The 18053-nt window shown below is 41.8% G+C and overlaps 1 protein-coding gene across 11 annotated transcripts in view; it reads left to right on the top strand.

Moving 5' to 3' along the window:
* Nucleotides 1-18053, top strand: part of MTCL1 (microtubule crosslinking factor 1) — a 110579-nt gene that overhangs the window by 77938 nt on the left and 14588 nt on the right. For all 11 annotated transcript variants that reach the window (XM_051609606.1, XM_051609611.1, XM_051609610.1 and 8 more), the window contains 3 exons: nt 742-930; nt 8180-8347; nt 14493-14747. In XM_051609606.1, the coding sequence (XP_051465566.1) occupies nt 742-930; nt 8180-8347; nt 14493-14747 (612 nt within the window). The remainder of the gene's footprint in view (nt 1-741; nt 931-8179; nt 8348-14492; nt 14748-18053) is intronic.

Raw genomic sequence — 18053 nt, 5'->3', positions numbered from 1 at the left:
GCTAAGTATTTGTCTTGTTATTGCCTGATGTTTTTCAGTGTTTGCTGCATTTGGCATGAAAAGTAACCTTTCTGGTCTGGTAAGACTGTGCTTAAATTGAACACTCTAATGTTTTGTATTCTTAGATTAAGGGTGGATGAAGATCTTGACCTTCATCTGCGTGGTAATACAAGTCAGAAACAAGAAATAATGTGGAAATAATTTGCTTTTACTTTACTTCAGCAGTACTAATTTGCTTCAGTGTAAACTAGCTCATCTTCTAATAACAAAATAGCTTTCATTTTTTCACTGTTTGGAATTTTTGACCAATTAATTTACAATTAATCCACCTCCGGTCATTATTGGAGTCACGTGTTTTGATACTGCCTTAGAGAGGAATAAAGTGCTAGATTTGGATACTTCTTGATTTCCACATCTTCTGCAGACGATGTGCCAGTGTCTTGTATAGTTTTTCATTAATGCGTGATGGATTATATCCATTATGCTGGTTGACAGTTGTACACTCATCTTCTCAGCCACGTTGGTCTCCTGTTTTGCAGGCCCACATAGTGTAGTGTTCACATATGCAATGTGTAATATATCATCCAAAAGATTGTTTCCTGTAGCCTACAGATTAGAAGTCCATATATCCCACCACAGAGATGCAGGGAAAGAGCCTTCCCTTAGCCCTCCAATACATGTCTGCACCCCCTGAGGTAAATGGCAAAAGAGTGTTGATGTGTCCCATCTGTTTCATTTTAGATCGAGCACCCTGAGGCCCTCCCAGACTTTGGCATTCAGTCTGAGCAGAAGGAGCGAGATGCAGAGCAAGAGGAGGAGGAAGAGGATGTTGTGTTTGCACTGACAGATTTCTCCCAGCGTCCCACCACAGAGAGCACTGACCATGGACCACAGCTGCAGACTGCAGAATTACTGCAGCAGCAGAAGCAGGTACTATACCATTTGTATGTCATGCACTGGGAACAGAAACTGTGGGTTTCCCAAGGAAGTTAATTTTCTTCTGCCGCTGTGTTAAATCATCTGGAATCATACATGTAAAAATACTTCTAGCTACACAGCAATTACAGTGGATTTCATCCATTATATTTATATTTAATCAGGAGCCACGTGATTCCTCTTCCGTTGGCAGATACTATCAGTGAAAAATCCTATTTCCTCTTGTGGCTGTTTGCCCAGAAACATCTATCAGTATGTGATGCTTTGCAGAATTTACATGCTACTCTTGCCTGAGCACATCTATTTTGTCTACCATCAAGCTTTTAGCAAGAAGAGATGATGTTGTTTCCTTTAAAGAATTTAACAAACTAGCATATATTGAATGCTTCCCTTAGAGATGATGGGAAAAAAATGCAAAAGCTCCCTCCTGTCCCTGGGCTTGTTTTTAAATGCCTAAAAGCAAAACATGCTGATTTTTCCCTGACATCTCCTGTGCCCTGCCTTTGTGCATCAGAGCACTGCTATATATCCTAGCTTTTTCCTTTGTGTATTTAATATACCAGCAGTCCTAACAATAATAATAGCAAACATTCAAAGGGGACAGATTTAAGGCTTTCAACAGTTCTTCAGGAGTATCTCCTTATATTTTTTAAATGGAAATAGTTCAGATGAGAGCATCCTGTTACAGGAATTATTTACAATCCTAAGTAGAATGGAGCAAGATTTCTGTGTAAAGCACAAATTCAGTGAAAAAGTTCTTAAAGCTTTATGCCTTATGCCCCATCTCTAATCAGGTCATTGATGTGGGAGCCCACTCCACAATTACTGCTCTCAGACAAATATATACTCTCTATGACCACATTATTTTGCTGGACTCATGGCAGGATCTGGGGATAGTGTGTATCTTTGCATTTCAGGTCTTTGCCTTTAATTCCCCAGACTGTCACGACTATGCACAACCTCTTTATTTATTATCCATAGATACATGTCAGGCAACAGCAAGTCTCTGTCCTATAATAAGGTTAGGCTGGTGCTGGGAGATGCACAGGCTGTCTTGCAACCTACCTCTCAAGATGTAACTTCAGCTGGAATTTCTGTTTGAATAAAAAAAAAAAGCAGAGATCTGTGGTCTTCATTCTACTTCATATTCTCCTTTAAGTTTATATACTCTTTTCCTTTCCTTTTTCATAGTGCTAGCTGACAACTCCTTTCTCCAGCTATTGTTTTCTGTGAAGTGTGCTACCAAATAGTATTCATTTTATCACTTTGGTATTTGAAAAGTTTCTATTGTTACTGACCCTGTGGGAGGTCAGACATTGCTAATTTCAAGGACTTACCTTGCCAGTCACCCAGACATGTCACTGTCATCCTCTCCACAAGCTCTTCTCTCCCAGAGACAGAAAAAGGCCTCAGAAATTATGTTCCTGAGCATGTCATTTAACTGCATTCCATCTGTAGACTGATTTAATCTAAAACAAGTAAAATAAATATAAAGAAGTATGCTATCTTAGTACAAGCTCTGTCGTTTCCATATATCTTAAAATTACCATGAACATTCAAATAAATTATGTCCTGTTTGAAATAATAATTTCTTAGGTATTAATGTCAATTAAGCTGACAGAAATGGGAAGTAGGATTGCTTATAATTAATTTTTGTATAGGTTGCATGATGTGCTAATGCAGCAGTTCCAGCTAATCTTGCTTAAAGAAATGACCCCATAGGAACAGACCATGTCTCAGTACCCCTCTTGATATTGAATATTGCATGATATCCAAATGGACTTGTGAAAGTAAAATAGGTTTCTTGCCTTCCAACCAGGAAAACACAGGAAGAATGAGGGAGTTTCCTAAATATTTCCCATGTTAAGGTCAATTACTTGTTTTGCTTGCTCATGCCAATGAATCTTGTGACAAGTTATGTGTTCTCTCATATGCATGTAAAAGAGTTTTTCAGTGCTACAGGACATATGTTTGTCAGTGGTAAGAAAGAATGATGATGATAATCTGACACAGAAGTAGGAAGCCTTGGTGTAGGTTAATTCTGACACTGTCATAGATTCAGTGCATCGGAAGTGTCTTCTGGAGGACCATGACAGAGGAGCAGCTGCCTACACATCTCCTGCAAGCTCAAGGCTCTGCCAGAGCCAAGCTCTCCCCTCACATCCCTTAGTATCAGTTGCCCTGAATTGTCCATCTCACTGTGGTGGATGGCTTGGCTCTGCAAACCTCCTGAATGCAGGAGCTTTGCCATGCCCACCAACCTTGCAGACCCGGGTCCTTGCTCTACACACATTGCAGACTTTCACTCATAAACATCAGCTCCACTTAATTTATATATGACCCCAAAACACATTAACTAAAAACTAGAGCAAGAAACCATTTCACCTGTGTTGTCCCAGCTTTAAAAGTTCTGAGAGTATCAGCAGACCTGCCCTCCCAGTACACCACTGACTAGCCAGGCTGTGCTGAAAAACACCCAGGGTTTTGGGGTCTTCTGCAGTTTCCATAAGCTCTCAGCTGGAATTAAGCACTGCTTTTATAAGAAATTTGGGGTGAGTGGTGAAGCTGGAAGTCTCCAAGGTTTGCTCCTCTCCAGAAGAGCCCTAAATTGCTGTTTCTGCCTGGCAAGCTCCCAGATTAAATACATCAGCACTTGTTTCACATTAGGAAGGAAATTTTGTGACAGTCTAGGAGTGGCTGAGATAACTAGGTCAGAAAAAATAAAAAGCTTACAGTAACCTGTATTTATTTTTAACATTTAACATTAATATTTAATGGCTTGTATTTTCAGCCTGCACTCTTTGCTGCTGACTTTCTCACCCTGCCTGGAAAGTGGAACTGTTTTGAAAAAAAAAAAAAAAAAAAAAAAGATAAACCCTGTGGCCTTAATTTCAATGAGCAGGCTCAATTTTTGTATGAGGATTTGAGGTACTCGTCCTGGTGGAAAGTAAACATCTCACTTGTCTGGGATTTTTATGTGGCTAGTGTGTAGAGGGATGAAGGCATAGCAGAGGGAAAAGGGGAGAAAAAAAACCACATTAGTTGATGAGAGGCAGAGTAGATGGGGGCTCTGAGAAGGGCCAGTTAATCTTTCTCCTCATGTCATAGTCCCTTGGCTGGTAGATGGGGCACACTGCAGAAGGGGTCAGGCAAGGAACTAGTAAGGTTCAAGAGCCAATCTGGTCATGGGCAGCAGGTAAGTCGGGCTACTGGCACAGTAGAGGAGGGCTTTCTGTAAGTCAGCATTTCTATGTCTATAGTATGAAATCAAGCAGAATAGCCTGTGAGAAAAAAAAACAAAAACAAAAACAAAGGAGAGATTTGATTTCTTTTGGTTGAGTAGAAAGGGTGAGATACTTGTTGCATGGTGTAAGTTAGGGGAGTAAAAAGAAAGGAGTTTACACATCTGTGGTCCAGTGGAAAAAAAACATTAAAAAAACAATACACTCCTGTTATTGCTCAAGGGGGGTCAAGAAAATCCCCAATTAGATCTTTTTTTGCTCATACAATATTTGTTTTCAATGCTTAGCTAGGAGAAAAGCCCAAAGGAACAGTAATTAAGACCTAAATATGATAAAATTACTTGCTCCAAGATCAAGCTTCACTTTTGCCTGGATCTGTGATTACACAGAGGCAAACACAGAACAATGAGTTGTCATTGCTGTTCAGGTTCCTGGCCTTGCATTTTTAAATGACTGTTCTACTAAACTGCTTGTAATACCAAGATGTGGCTTAATTCTTGAGTGAAATTCTCAGAGAAAAAAGGAATTGTGATTAAAAACAGAACCAAGCTTCAAAAACTGCCCTGGCTCCAAACTTTTCTAGAGCTGGAGGCTCCCATCTCTGGGATTGACTCTGCCTAGTACAGGCTCCAAAGTCCCGAAATTTAATGGAGGCTTTGCTATGTTTTTATTTGTTGTGAGCTGTTGTTCCCTTTGCCTACAAATCCTGAGCTGTGGATGCAACAAGACTTTGAACTTTTCATGTAATTCTCTTGTTGTAGATCAGAAGGAATCAGTCAGATTCCTCCATGCTTTAAATTCTGGTAATGGGTAAAGTACTAAAGCGCCAGCTCCTTGCGTGGGAGACTGTCCAGGGAATCGCAACAGTGATCTGTTTCTTCTGCCTGTACAACATTCCTTAGAGGAAGCGGAAGACCATAACAATCCTTATTGTGTGTCCGTGGGACTTACTCTTATGCAGAAGCTGTTTGGCAATTTTACCAGCAAAGATCTCAACCATGTCTAGATATAAATGTTGTATTTCAGACCACGTTGTCTCAGAACGCTTTGTCTGTTCTCCAAAAACACTCCTGTTTGGTCACACAGAAAAATAATCTCACAGACCTCTCCAACTTCAGACTGTAAATACAAATGTATGGGGAAAAAAAAAAGACTCCTCTGCAGGAATTAGAAGGATACAACCAAAATTGGATTTATATTGGGAAGTTAATTAAAATCCCAGCAAGCCCAGGGGGCACCTGGGGTGTTTGTCTCATAACAGTGACATTGATGTAATGCCTCTAGAAATAAGACATGCCCTCATCCCAGTAGGCTACAAACCTGCAGTGAAGCTCTTCTGGCTCCTCTCTATACTAGTCCATCACTTCTTTCTTTGCAAACCTAATTTTACAGGACTCTAAAGCTATGAAATATATGCATGGAAATGAGGGATGTGGATTTCTTTGCTGTTATTTGATTTTATTTTTCTTTTGCCTCATTTCCCTTGGAGATCCTTTAGACTACTTGGCTGGAGAAAGATTTATGCAATGTACCAGAAAACACAGGACATGGCTCTTGAATGAAAGCACTTCATAGACATTTGGGGTCAGGGTTTTTAAAGAAGGTGAGGTCAGATTTTGATGTGCTCAACACCCAGCAGATCCTGTTGTGACATGAAGGACAAATCTTCAAAAGAGCTCTTATTCTGCTTACTACACAAGGGGCTTGGGATGTTTGGAGAATTTAGCCTTAATTTGGTATCAGAATGAAAATTCATGGTGGAAACATTAAATGTCATTACATATTGAAAAGCAGGTGATTTTATATGCATGACGGAGACTTCTGCTGGATAGTAGAAAACTGCTAATTGGCATTACGTCTTAATGGAATTAATTCTGCTTCTGCGAGTGCATCTCTGATAAAACCCCATGTTAAACACCATCACATTTCATTAGCCCAAACAGATTATAGGTCATTCAGTGAGCACCTGCAGTCATTTCGCTGCATCTAGCATATTTTTGCTGATGAACCAAATGGCTTGGAAAAAGTAGACCACATTTGGTTCTTTTTAAAAGAAAAAAAAGCCCCGTGGTATGTGTGATTAATAATTACAGAAGTGCGTGAGGTGTGTTCAGTGATGCCAAAAATCTGATGAGCATATAAAATCAGCTTAGTTTTCTGCATAAAATTTTATATGAATTGTCGCTGAATAAAAGCACATGAAACTTAATTAGATTTTTGCATACATCTCTTTACTTGACTTACAAAGAAGGTGACATGTAGGTACTTCATGAAACACCAGATAATAGGAATTGCAGGAAGCCTTTACTTGGAAAAATAAATAAAAATTAAAATTTATTAGGCTGTCATTCAAGAATCAAGACAGCTGTGGCATTCAGGATGTATAGTGCTTGTCTCGAACAATCCAAGAGATAAGTGATGGACTTTGGCACTGAGGATATCCGTTGGCTGTCTTGTGGCATCTGAGAGTTGAACGACATTTGCTGATGGACTAAAGAGATGTCTCAGCAACCCACCCAACCGTTTTGCTTCCCTTCCTTCGACGAGTACCTGAGAACTGGGGAGTTTAGTGTGGGACATGCTGGGATCAGAGACAAAGGAGTTCTACAGCTGGCACTGGGAGCACAATACCCAGTGATAACCAGGCTTTGATATGAAAACCACCATCTTAGCAGGACAAGACGAAGAGTGCCAGTCTCAAGCCACTTCCTAGGACCGAAACTCCACTGCAACAAACTAATCCTGTGGTGCCAGTTGTCTCAGCCTCCTCTTTTGTAATGGCTGATCTCATCAATTAGCCAAACAAAGACTACATAGCCCCTGGCATCATACCTGCCCCCTGCTATCTCTGACGAGCAGGGAGAAGAAAGAAGGATTTTCTCCCTTGTTCAGGGACAAAAGTGGGGGTGCAGTGGGCAAGAACTGTATACAAATCTGGGACACTATGGATGCATTTGAAGCACTTCCCCACCAGGAATCACTTCCCCACCGGCGACATCGCTGGACCGTGGTGGTAACTATGCTCTCGCGTGCTGTCCTCCGTATCCCTGCTTTCTCCTTTCTTTTCTGTCTCTGTTTTCCTCCCTGCCCTATCTGTTCTAGGGACTTTGCTGTGTTACTCTAATAAAAGTTTGTTGTGCGCGTGACATCTGACCTTGTTTGTGTCTTAATTTCACCATTTGGGATCACCTTTAAACTTCTTCTCAGGTCCTGCTGGACAACAAAGGGTGCAGCTGCCGTGCGGCTCATCCCAGGAGAGGGAAGGCAGAATCCAGCCGCCCCAGCCTCCCACTGCGGTGAGGAGTGTTGGAAAGCAAGGGGGTTCTGCCCCATCTCTCGTAAGACCGCACGCCAGCCCCGGCGCCTCTTTGTGTACCCGATGTTGTGTTATCTTTGTGTTGTTCTGGCAAGATCGTAAAAAATTGCCACGTATCCGAATACCGGATTGTGACAACAGCTAATCTGAGTTAGGCCTTCCCAAGGAAGCTGATGCATTCATGAGAACCAGGTGATTAAATGCTGAATTTCTTGAGTAAGCTTTCCCATTTTTCTGCTCATGCTGTGTTTGCTAATCAAGCACAATTTTCTTAAATGTCTTTCCTATTCAGAATAACTTGTCAGATACAATCTATGGCTACTCTTCTATTCTTCAAGAAGCTCACTGGGGATATTTGATTTAAATTTTGGATAAATAAGTCATGTTACACATTTCTGTTTTCTAATTCAATGACTGCAAAAACCAGTGAGATATCTTTTCTTTTACTGATCCATAATGAATGTTTAAAAGACGTCTTTTGAATACCTCCAGGAACGGTGACTCAGCCACTTACCTGGGCATCCTGTAGACAGACGCATTGCTATCCTTAGTTATCCCATACAAAAGACAGCTAAGGCACTTTCTCTTCCGTGCAGTGGTTGTGCAGGCATTTTTTTCCCCTTAGAAATGAAACTGGAGGCTAAAGCCATCCAATGACAGCATTTCTTTTGCTTTGTCATGGCAGGCAAGTGAAAACCGGAAGCTCCGGAGCGCTCTGAAGGGTTTGCTGGATGACTTCCGCTCGGAGCTGCGGGACGAGGAGCGCGAGCGCCAGGGGCTGCAGCAGCAGTACGCCCTGCACAAGGCAGCCTGGGAGGTGGAAATGACTCAGCTGAAGTGTCGCCTCCAACAGGTAACGTCCCCCTTGTCCAGCACCACTAAAGAATGGCTGAGGTGCTTAATTAAACGGGAAATCTATGGCAGCTGGGAAAGGGACAATATTTATTCATCTTACCCAGCAGCCTGAAAGCTTCCCTGAAGCCTGAGCAAAGCTTTGCCTCTTGGATTCCTGTTGTCCCAGTATGAGTGCTTGTGTAGTAGGTACAGTGCAAGGCAGGCGAGGACAAAGGAGGCAATCCTCTTGCTCTGCTTTCTCAGAAGATTTGGTTGGTGATTTATCAGCCATGGTAACAAGACATGCGAGTGTCTGTATCCATTGGCATTTATAGGCGAGGGAAATGTCTTGATGTTGGTGGGCTCACAATTAGCTTGTCACTGTGCCTTGGCACATAACAACTGGGGTATTTGATGCATAGGAGAGAAAAGAGTGATTTAATAACACTGAAGTGATAAATCAGTATGTTACTATTAAACCCAATGTTCCAGTCTACCAGTCAGTGATGGATGGTACCGCACTGAAGTGTGACCTCTAGCTACCTGCCATGGGATACTGTTAGAAGTATGTGTAAAAAATCTGGTGCCAGGTGCTTCAGAGTCATGTACACTGTTAGCAGAAGATGTACTGTTTCTGAAGCAATATGAAAACACATCAGCAAAAAACCCAGAAAGATTCATTTCCCAAGCGGATGGCATAAAAGCTCTAATTTTCCACCTTGAAAAGGAGCAGGGTGGGAGACAGTACATTCAGGTCTTGAGGAAAATGTTTGTAATTGTAGAGCTTCTCTGCAGAAGGCAAATATTATAAAAATATTCACTGCTGAGAGGGTAGTGCATTTAGGAGGTTTTACTGAACGTCAGAGACTCACTGACACACAGAGCTGAGGTGTGAGCACTGCTTTTCCTGCCCAGGTACTATAGGCTGATTTCCCAGAATGAAGGAAAAAGCTTTCATTTTAGCAGTTTTGCCAGATTCAGATTCTCAGTTCTTACTGCACCCACATTTCCAGAAAACAGACCACTCAAAAAAGGAAACAAAATCAATTTCATTTTTCACTCCTCCCAAAATAAAACCTTGTTGACAGATTTACCTTAAAGTTGAGAGGGCAACAAAGAATGAAATTTAGAAAAAGTTAGTTTGACAATGAGCTGCCAATTTAGAGCTTGCAGGCTTTGCCTTTGCGTGGCTGAGAAACTCCCAGGCCGCAGCTTTGCCTGGTGTTTGGCACCAGGACAGTGCTGCCACTCCTGTCCAGGGAGAAGAAACATTTGCACCCTTCCTTCCGGGGGCTTTGGTACCTCCACAGCTCCACTGGTAATAGTGTATAACATATGGTAATTACTGAGCCATTTTTTCAAGCAAATAAAAAGAGTTAAACTGGTCAGTATTTAAGGCATAAAGCTGTTGTCTTTAGCCAATTCCCCACAATATTTCTATTTCACAGTAAAAATAGGTCCCCAGTAAAAGATAGCATATCAATCATCAGAATGTCAGTTAGGACAGGGAAAACAATGTGTCTCACTGAGGTCTGATGTATGTGCTCACAATTACAAGGAGGCAATTAAAAAACTAAATATAAACATAATAATGTAATAAGCCTGACATAGAAATAAAATAAATTTAACTCCAACTAATGTAAAAGTTTCAAAATATGGGTTGTTTTCACTATAGGTTTAATTTCAGTATCAAAATGGAAGGAGCTAGTGAACAACATGTGAAATATGGCTGGAGAGTTGGGCGGGGAGAAGCCTGATGAAATTCAACAAGGGCAAGTGTAGAGTCTTGCATCTGGGAAAGAACAACCCCATGTACCAGTACAGGCTGGGGGCTGACCTGCTGGAGAGCAGTGTAGGAGAAAGGGACCTGGGGGTCCTGATGGCCAGGAGGATGACCATGGGCCAGCAATGTGCCCTTGTAGCCAAGAAAGCCAGTGGCATCCTGGGGTGTATTAGAAAGGGTGTGGTTAGTAGGTCAAGGGAGGTTCTCCTCCCCCTCTATTCTGCTTTGGTGAGGCCGCATCTGGAGTATTGTGTCCAGTTCTGGGCTCCTCAGTTCAAGAAGGACAGGGAACTGCTTGAAAGAGTCCAGCACAGAGTCACAAAGATGATTAAGGGAGTGGAACATCTCCCTTATGAGGAAAGGCTGAGGGAGCTGGGTCTCTTTAGCTTGGAGAAGAGGAGACTGTGGAGTGACCTCATCAATGTTTACAAATACATTAAGGGCGAGTGTCAGGAGGATGGAGCCAGGCATTTTTTAGTGATGACCAGGGATAGGACAAGGGGCAGTGGGTGCAAACTGGAGCATAGAAGGTTCCACATAAACATCAGAAAAAGCTTCTTTACTGTGAGAATGACAGAGCACTGGAACAGGCTGCCCAGGGAGGTTGTGGAGTCTCCTTCTCTGGAGACATTCAAAACCCACCTGGACACGTTCCTGTGTGATGTGCTCTAGGTGACCCTGCTCTGGCAGGGGGGTTGGACTAGATGATCTTTTGAGGTCCCTTCCAACCCCTAGGATTCTGTGATTCTGTAATTATCATTACATATAGTCACATTAACAAACTTTGGTCTTCTGTGCCCAACATCTGGCATAACAACAGCTTTAACTAAATAGCCACATCTGTCAGGTTGGTGTGGATAGGATGACGTCTTGTTATGTCATTTGGTTCTTCTAATTGGTAGTGATGAAGCATGGGGCTGTACAGCACTGTACAGCAACCTACAGCATGTAGTTTTCATGTAGAGCTGCCGACCCCCTGACAAGCTCACAGAGAATCAAGGCCTTTCTAGTCTCCACTGTTTTCATTGCTGCTATTTTCCAATTTATGGGGGGAAGCAGTAGGTCAATTAACAAGAGCATTTTCCTCAAGAGAGTCAACTCCTAGTTGATAGTCACTGGCAGTGGTTTTGCATTTTGATGTTTCAAATCTATACAGGAAAGAAATAAAAAAAAGGAAAGAAAAGACTTTTGATACAGAAGCACTGCATGCCAGAGGTGACAATGTCCTGTTGCCTTCTGCTTTGAAGCTTTAGCACTGCATATATCGTTAAAAATAAAAGTGTTGGCTGTCAGAAATGCATGTACATTGTATTTGGCAGAAAGATCCTTAGGCTATTTATTTTTTTTTTAAGATAATAATGAGATTGCTCCTAAGTATGGGATTGTGATAATGTTGAGCCAATAAGGAATCCCAGTAATTTTCAGCCTCCAGGTGGGTGAGTGAAAAATTCCAGCATTCTGGGCAGTGGGGACTAAGAAAAGTTTGGAAGAAGAAGGGAGTTAGTATGAGGGACCAAACCCTGTGTATGCATTGATGACTTGCATGCAAGGACACGGGCCCTTTTTAGGACCCTGACCAGTGGACCAGTTTCAGGATGTCTGGTGGCATTTAAGCTGTGGTGCACATGAAGAGGCACCTGGCCATCCTTATCAGTTAACAGGTTTAGGAAAGTCACATCTAGACCTTTGCGCTAAGGAGACATCAATGGACAACTTCTCCATGACCAGAGCTGTTTAGTCAAGAGGCAGAAGGACTCTCTCCTTGCCAGGAGCATTGTTCTGCCTTCCATAGGCACCAAGAACTGTCTACTGAGTCTAAAGACACTGTCTATGACTGATAAGGTTTTAGGTGCCAAGTCACTGAACACCAGGAAATTATTCTGAAGGTGTATCACTGTATACTTGCCTTGGTTTCGAACTCATCTTTGTACTCACAGACTCCCTGTATTCTTCTGAAATGGGGTGGGAGCCAGAGCTCTGATCTGGGTGAGCCCATGGTCTAGAATACGATGCCTGTATTTTGGCAGCTTGTGCCTGGCACTCTGATGCCCAGTATTCCTGGGATATTGCTCTTATGGAGCCTATTGTTACTCCCTACTGCCTGTCTCAGCTTTCCTGCCCTTTGCAGGCACTATCATCTGTCTTGTTTCCTGACTGAAAGGTTGAGAATTTGCCCAGTGGTGTTGAAGAGCTCACTGGTGTTAAGGAGAGAGACAGAATTAGTCTTGCTGAGGTTTAACATTTAGCTCTTTTTTTTGAGATTCAAAAATGGAAGAGGAATTTGTTTTATAGGATAATTATATAAATTGTACTTATTGCAACTGAGCATTTGTTTGGTTTATAGATAGTTTTTAGCATTTTCAGTAGTCCCTTTTTATTTTTGCCAATCTCAGTTCTGCAGTGATACTCCTGAAATGTATTACTATTTAGTGTCACAGCTACCTAGTGAACCAAGCAGAAACTTACAAGAGTGGCCTGGGGTGGACAGCACAGAATAGTAAAATTCAAACAAACATAAAAGAATGGGTGCCAACATTGCTGACTCTGGCTGCAGCACAAACTGGGACTCCTGCAGCATCATGAAATGGACCTGGGCACTTGTGGCTGGACAGAGGAAAGGTGTAGCAAGGGACAAGAGGCCATTACCTGAAGTTAGTAGTGAGTTTGGAAACTAGCAGTGTTATTTTTACATATTGCTGCACTAACATGTGGACACTCAACATGCTGGAATAGTGGATGGGAAGGCAGCAAAGCTTTGTGGCTTCTTGAGAAGTCTCTCTGCCCAGGATGGTGTCTCCCATCATAGACCTACAGCGCAGAGGTGTCTCTCCTCGGATGTTCTACGTTTCTGCCCCACAGCACCTCCAGTTTGCCATCAAGCAATGCAGTTGTGTGCAGGACACCTTCTCGCATGTCTCTGTGGGTCCCACAAATTTACACTGCACAAATAGGATAAGTGTGAGAAAGATAGTGTCATGTCAACTTTGTTAAAATAGGATGCTGCTTTTTTATAATTTTTTTGATTGGTTGGTTGGTTGGTCATTTGAAAACAACTGGATTTTGGAAATTCATGCTAGAGGACACAGGTGTTTTAAGATTTCCCTGTCAATGCAAGCTGCTGTAGCAGGATGTTCTCTGCAGCTCAGTACAATTTTTAAGGACTCAAGCCTCTCAGCCATTTATCTGGGGAGGCTGTTCCAGAGACTAGTAAGCTTCACTCCTGAATGCAGTTTGAGCTCCCCTTTGCTTTGAGCTTATTTTCCAAATAGAATAAGGTGAAGGTAGTGTCCGTCTCTTTTGCTAAAGGAGCATGTTTCCTGGCAGACCTGCTGCCTCTCCTTTTTGAGGACAGCTTCAGTGGTGGAAATGAGTTTTCACTGCTTTTCACTCCAGTTCACCTGCAGAGCCAGGGGACGGAGATGTATCCCAGTCTGAGTCACTCACACATCTACTAAGTCATCAACTAAAGGTCAGGCTTCAGGGATAAATTCTTCACTTGCTTGAACTTACACAAAACCATTGAGCAGTTTTTTCACTCTGACAACAGCCCAGCAGTGGCCCAGGTTGACCAGAGAGGTTGTGTAATCCCTGCCCTTGGAGGTTCATCAGTCCAACTGAACAAAATCCTGCACAACCCATTCTCATCTCAGAGCCAACCCTGCTGGTGTTGGACTAGAGACCTCCTGACACCCCACTGAGCCTGCGTTTTCCTGTGATGCTAATACCTTGTGCCAGCTCTTCTGATCTAATTATGCTGACCCCTGAGCATGAGGTTAAGGAGAAGGTAGGGAAGGTAGCATCAGCTAGATGCCCTAGAAATTAGCTCAGACACCAGAACCTGCAGAGATGGGGGAATGATCTTGGTACATCTTCTTCTGCTACAAACATCCTCTTTCGTTGGAAGCTGTGAGGAGCTGTACAATAAGACCATCGCTGAAGGTTGTTCTGGGAAAAGTCTCTTCAGAAGAGGAACGCACTCTCTAGGTTTTGGGTGCACTAAGTGAGAGCATAAAAGCAGAGCAGAGGCTGAGGACATTGTCCTGGTGATTGTCTCAGAGATGATGAGGAACTTAGAGTTTATCTTGATGTTTCATTAATTGCTGGTACCCACATTTCCATCAGAAAGATCATAACTGATGCCTTAATAGCATGAGATGGTAGAACTTGAGAAGTTACTCCCTATGGCTTGCACTGTCTTGATTTTTAAACTTTTTTCAAGTTGAATGTATTTGATCATTTGTTGAGATCTTCAGATCTAAGAATTGCCATAATTTTGCCATTACCTTTGTGGAGTTATGTCTTTTACTCAAATTCACTGTCAGACCCATGCTTTTACCACAGAATGTTTAATGTCCTAGTAATGTTTTACTTTTAACACCAGCTGGAAGGGAAGAATGAGGACACCTCAGGAGAAACAAGCCTCACTTCTGATGCAAAGGGAGCTTTTAAAAAGGAAAGAGAGGAGCACAAGAGGCTTCTGGCTGAGAGTCATGGTGTGGTGATGGACCTCCGCTGGCAAATCCAGCACAATGAGAAGAACTGGAACCGAGAAAAGGTGGAGCTCCTGGACAGGCTTGACAGAGACCGGCGAGAATGGGAGCGTCAAAAGAAGGAGCTGCTCAGGCGGATAGAACAGGTAAGGAGTCATCTTGGGGTGAGAAATGGCTGGCTGCAAACATGAGGCATTGCACCATCACTGCATTCCAGCCAAGGGCAAGAAACTGTATTAAGAAGCAGCACAGGAATAATTTTGGTCCCTTGGCTACATCCGTTTTCTCATACTACAAAACAATTCACACACACAAGGGAGTAAAAGGAAAATGCTCATAATCCCTATAAAAGGCCAGTTATGAGAAATCAGCTCCAGGTTAGAGGCCATTTCCTGCCTCATTTCAATTGCCCTGGAGAGGCACGGTCACATCGACTCATTCCGTTTGAAAGCTTTCATGCATATCTTCTCGCAAAAACACTCAGTCCCACATGCAAGGTTATTCAAGATTTGATACACAGCTTCCTGCCAAGAAAGTCCGTTCACCTGTGAATGAGCTACCAAAGATGCAGCTGCTGTGACTATTCAGGCTCAACTGAATTCTTTTTCTCTAGGAAAAGAACCTGGGGGTTAACATGAAGAGCCTTGACTGGTAACAAGTAAACAAATTAACACTAAATGTTCAGAAGACACCTCTGACTGTGGTCACATGAATTTTTTGTACACCTCTGCTATTGTTTTGCCCATCTGACAGCTGCATACCTTGTTTTTTGTGCCTATCTGTACTTTCATGTGCTTACTATCAGAGACAAATTATACCTAATGAATTTATCATCTGATTAGAAGCCACACAAAAATAAAAATAAAAAAAAATTAATGAGGGAGAGTTAATACACTGTTTTTAACTGAACATCATTCAGCTCTGAGTCATGCATTCCAGGAAAAGCAAGAAAAACAACTGAAATTGTGAGTTCTCAATTAACTGAATATTTCTGTCCTTAGAACATCAGAAATAGAATGACACCAGATTTGTTCATGCTCTCTAGGGACCATAATGCTTGCATGAAGCACAAAGTAGCTTCACAGGTTAAGTTGATGAAAGCCTGGTGTAACTTCACAACCAAGTTTTTGGAAAGGGTTCATTATCTGTGTCTCACACTCCCATGCCTGGGCTTCAACAAGAAGCTAAAGAAGAGATATCAGGCTGTAAATATTATGAGTGCAAGACTAAACCTCTGTTTAAGCTATGGCTGTTAAACCCACAGAAGAGCACTTAGGAAAATACTGAACTCCACAGATACTTCTAAAATCACTGCTAAAAGTGTGGGTCTGACTGGGCCCTACGAAGGTTTTACAGACCAAGAAAGGTGATTTTTGAACTTCTAAATTTAAAAATATCAATAAATTATATTCTGGATTTTTTAATCTCTTGTTTACTGAGGGATTTTTTGTATACTTCATGCAGCTTGTTGAGTTAGCCCTTATAATGCAGCCCAATAGTTCATATCCTGAGATAAACCAATCATCATCTATGAGCTAGGAAGGCTTGTAGCAGAGGTCTTACTCCAAATTACCTGGTTTCCAGAGTTCAGTGGCAGAAGATGCCAAGTTCCCTGTGTCTTGACTGGGCTGTGCTTTCTAACTGATGAGTTTCAGTGGCCAAACTGTGTCCTGTGGATTCTTCATGCCGAATGGGAATTAAATAACCCTTAGGAAAATTTGCAATATACTAAGAATGCGGACAGAAACTCTTCTTCAGAGAGTCACTGGTACTTCTTTGGATATTTATGCTGTTGTCCTATGAAAAGCATTTTTTAATATTATCTCTTCAGTGTATCCCCAGTAGCTTGAGTGACCTAACCTGTTCGCTAGGAATAGGGGACATTGAAGGAAGCAACAGAGAAATCCCTGTTAATGTTACCTAGCCTTTAATTCTCTTTAAACCTGACATAACCTCTTAGTGTCATCTTGGGAGAACCTACAAAATAGCTCTTAAATAGTCCTGGAGCTTATTTCTTTTGTTACTGTTCGTTAATCTCTAGGCTTCAACTATATATTTACTGTACAACAGAGTCGTACAGAGTTAGTAATAGGGGAAATAAAAAATATTGTATCAAGCTAATTTCAGGGGACTAGATGGTCAGAAGTAGCATTTGAAACGTTGGCTACCTGCCTGCAAAACTTCATCACTCCATCTTTGCTTATAATCAAACATTTCCCTGTGTGACAAGAAGATTCCAAATATTTGCAGGCTTTTAGTTAAATATCCTTTCAGATTGCAGTCATGCTCTGCTTTATATGGAAACAATTAGTATATCTCTGAAGTTCTTCTCCCCAGGCTTTTTCTGTGTGTATTCCTTGTACGGCAATACGGAGAGGACGAGGAGACTACACCAGTGTGTATGTTTGAAGAACAGAGTCTAAGACATAGCCAAAACACGTGTGCCAAATTTCATGCTAATGCTTTATGCCTGTCTCCTTTCCCACAGCTCCTGAATAACACATGTATGATAAGGGGGGTGCTCACAACGATGTATAAAATATATAAAAATACTTTACACTGGATGGTTATGAGAATACTGCTCACATGTAAAAAACATGATGACCTACTTTTTTCAGCACTCAAAGTTGTGGGTTTTTTTATTTTTAAGTACACTGTCACTTTGTTTTCCCTTAGAGAATCTCCTTCCACTGTTCTTCTAAAGCTAATTGTGCACAGAGCACACTGGCAAATACTTAAATCCACAAAATCACCTGTGTGAAAAGTTGTGTGTTTAAAGGTGTATACGCAGGGACCCAAAGTCATTAATCACTCTTGAAAAGTTAGGCCAGTATTTCTCACTCCAACTCTCCTGTCAGCTGTCTGAGACTCAGAGAGTGAGCCAGTGTCTGTACTGTTTTCTCGTGAGTGTTGCCAGATCATTATCCTTACAGGATCTCTGAAAATTTGGAAGGACTTGCAATTAGAACTATGTATACAGCAAATATGTGATTGCCATTTCTCCTGGCTTTGCATCTTACCCATATGCTGGGGAATGGGCTCCAGGATCTCTTGACATACACCTTCCAATCCTTGCCTTTATAGGATACCTTAAATTAGCTCCTTTTAATAAAACTGTTTCAGATTTTGTCTATCATGAGCAAAACATTGAAGATGCATTCCCCCTTTTATACAACTGAAGCAAGCAAAAAGCTCACTGCTTTCAGCCCAAGTGCAAACTTAATCATTTGGGACCTAAAATGTTTTGATTTAGACAATACAAAGTCTGTTGATTTTTCCAAGCACATTTTGTAGGTGCTCAGTCTCCAGAGTCCTAGGGAATGACTTATTTAATTTGCAGTTTATTGTGACTAATCTTAGCACACTGCTGTAGCAAAACATCAGAGCTACTTACCAGAGTCCTGCTGTCATTTGTCATGTTGGAAAACGCCAGTTACTTGATTTATCCTGCT

Source organism: Apus apus, chromosome 2, assembly GCF_020740795.1.
Source record: "Apus apus isolate bApuApu2 chromosome 2, bApuApu2.pri.cur, whole genome shotgun sequence".
Classification (NCBI taxonomy): Eukaryota; Metazoa; Chordata; class Aves; order Apodiformes; family Apodidae; genus Apus; species Apus apus.
The sequence above is the reverse complement of the archived record's forward strand: the minus strand, read 5'-3'. Positions and strand labels throughout refer to the sequence as shown.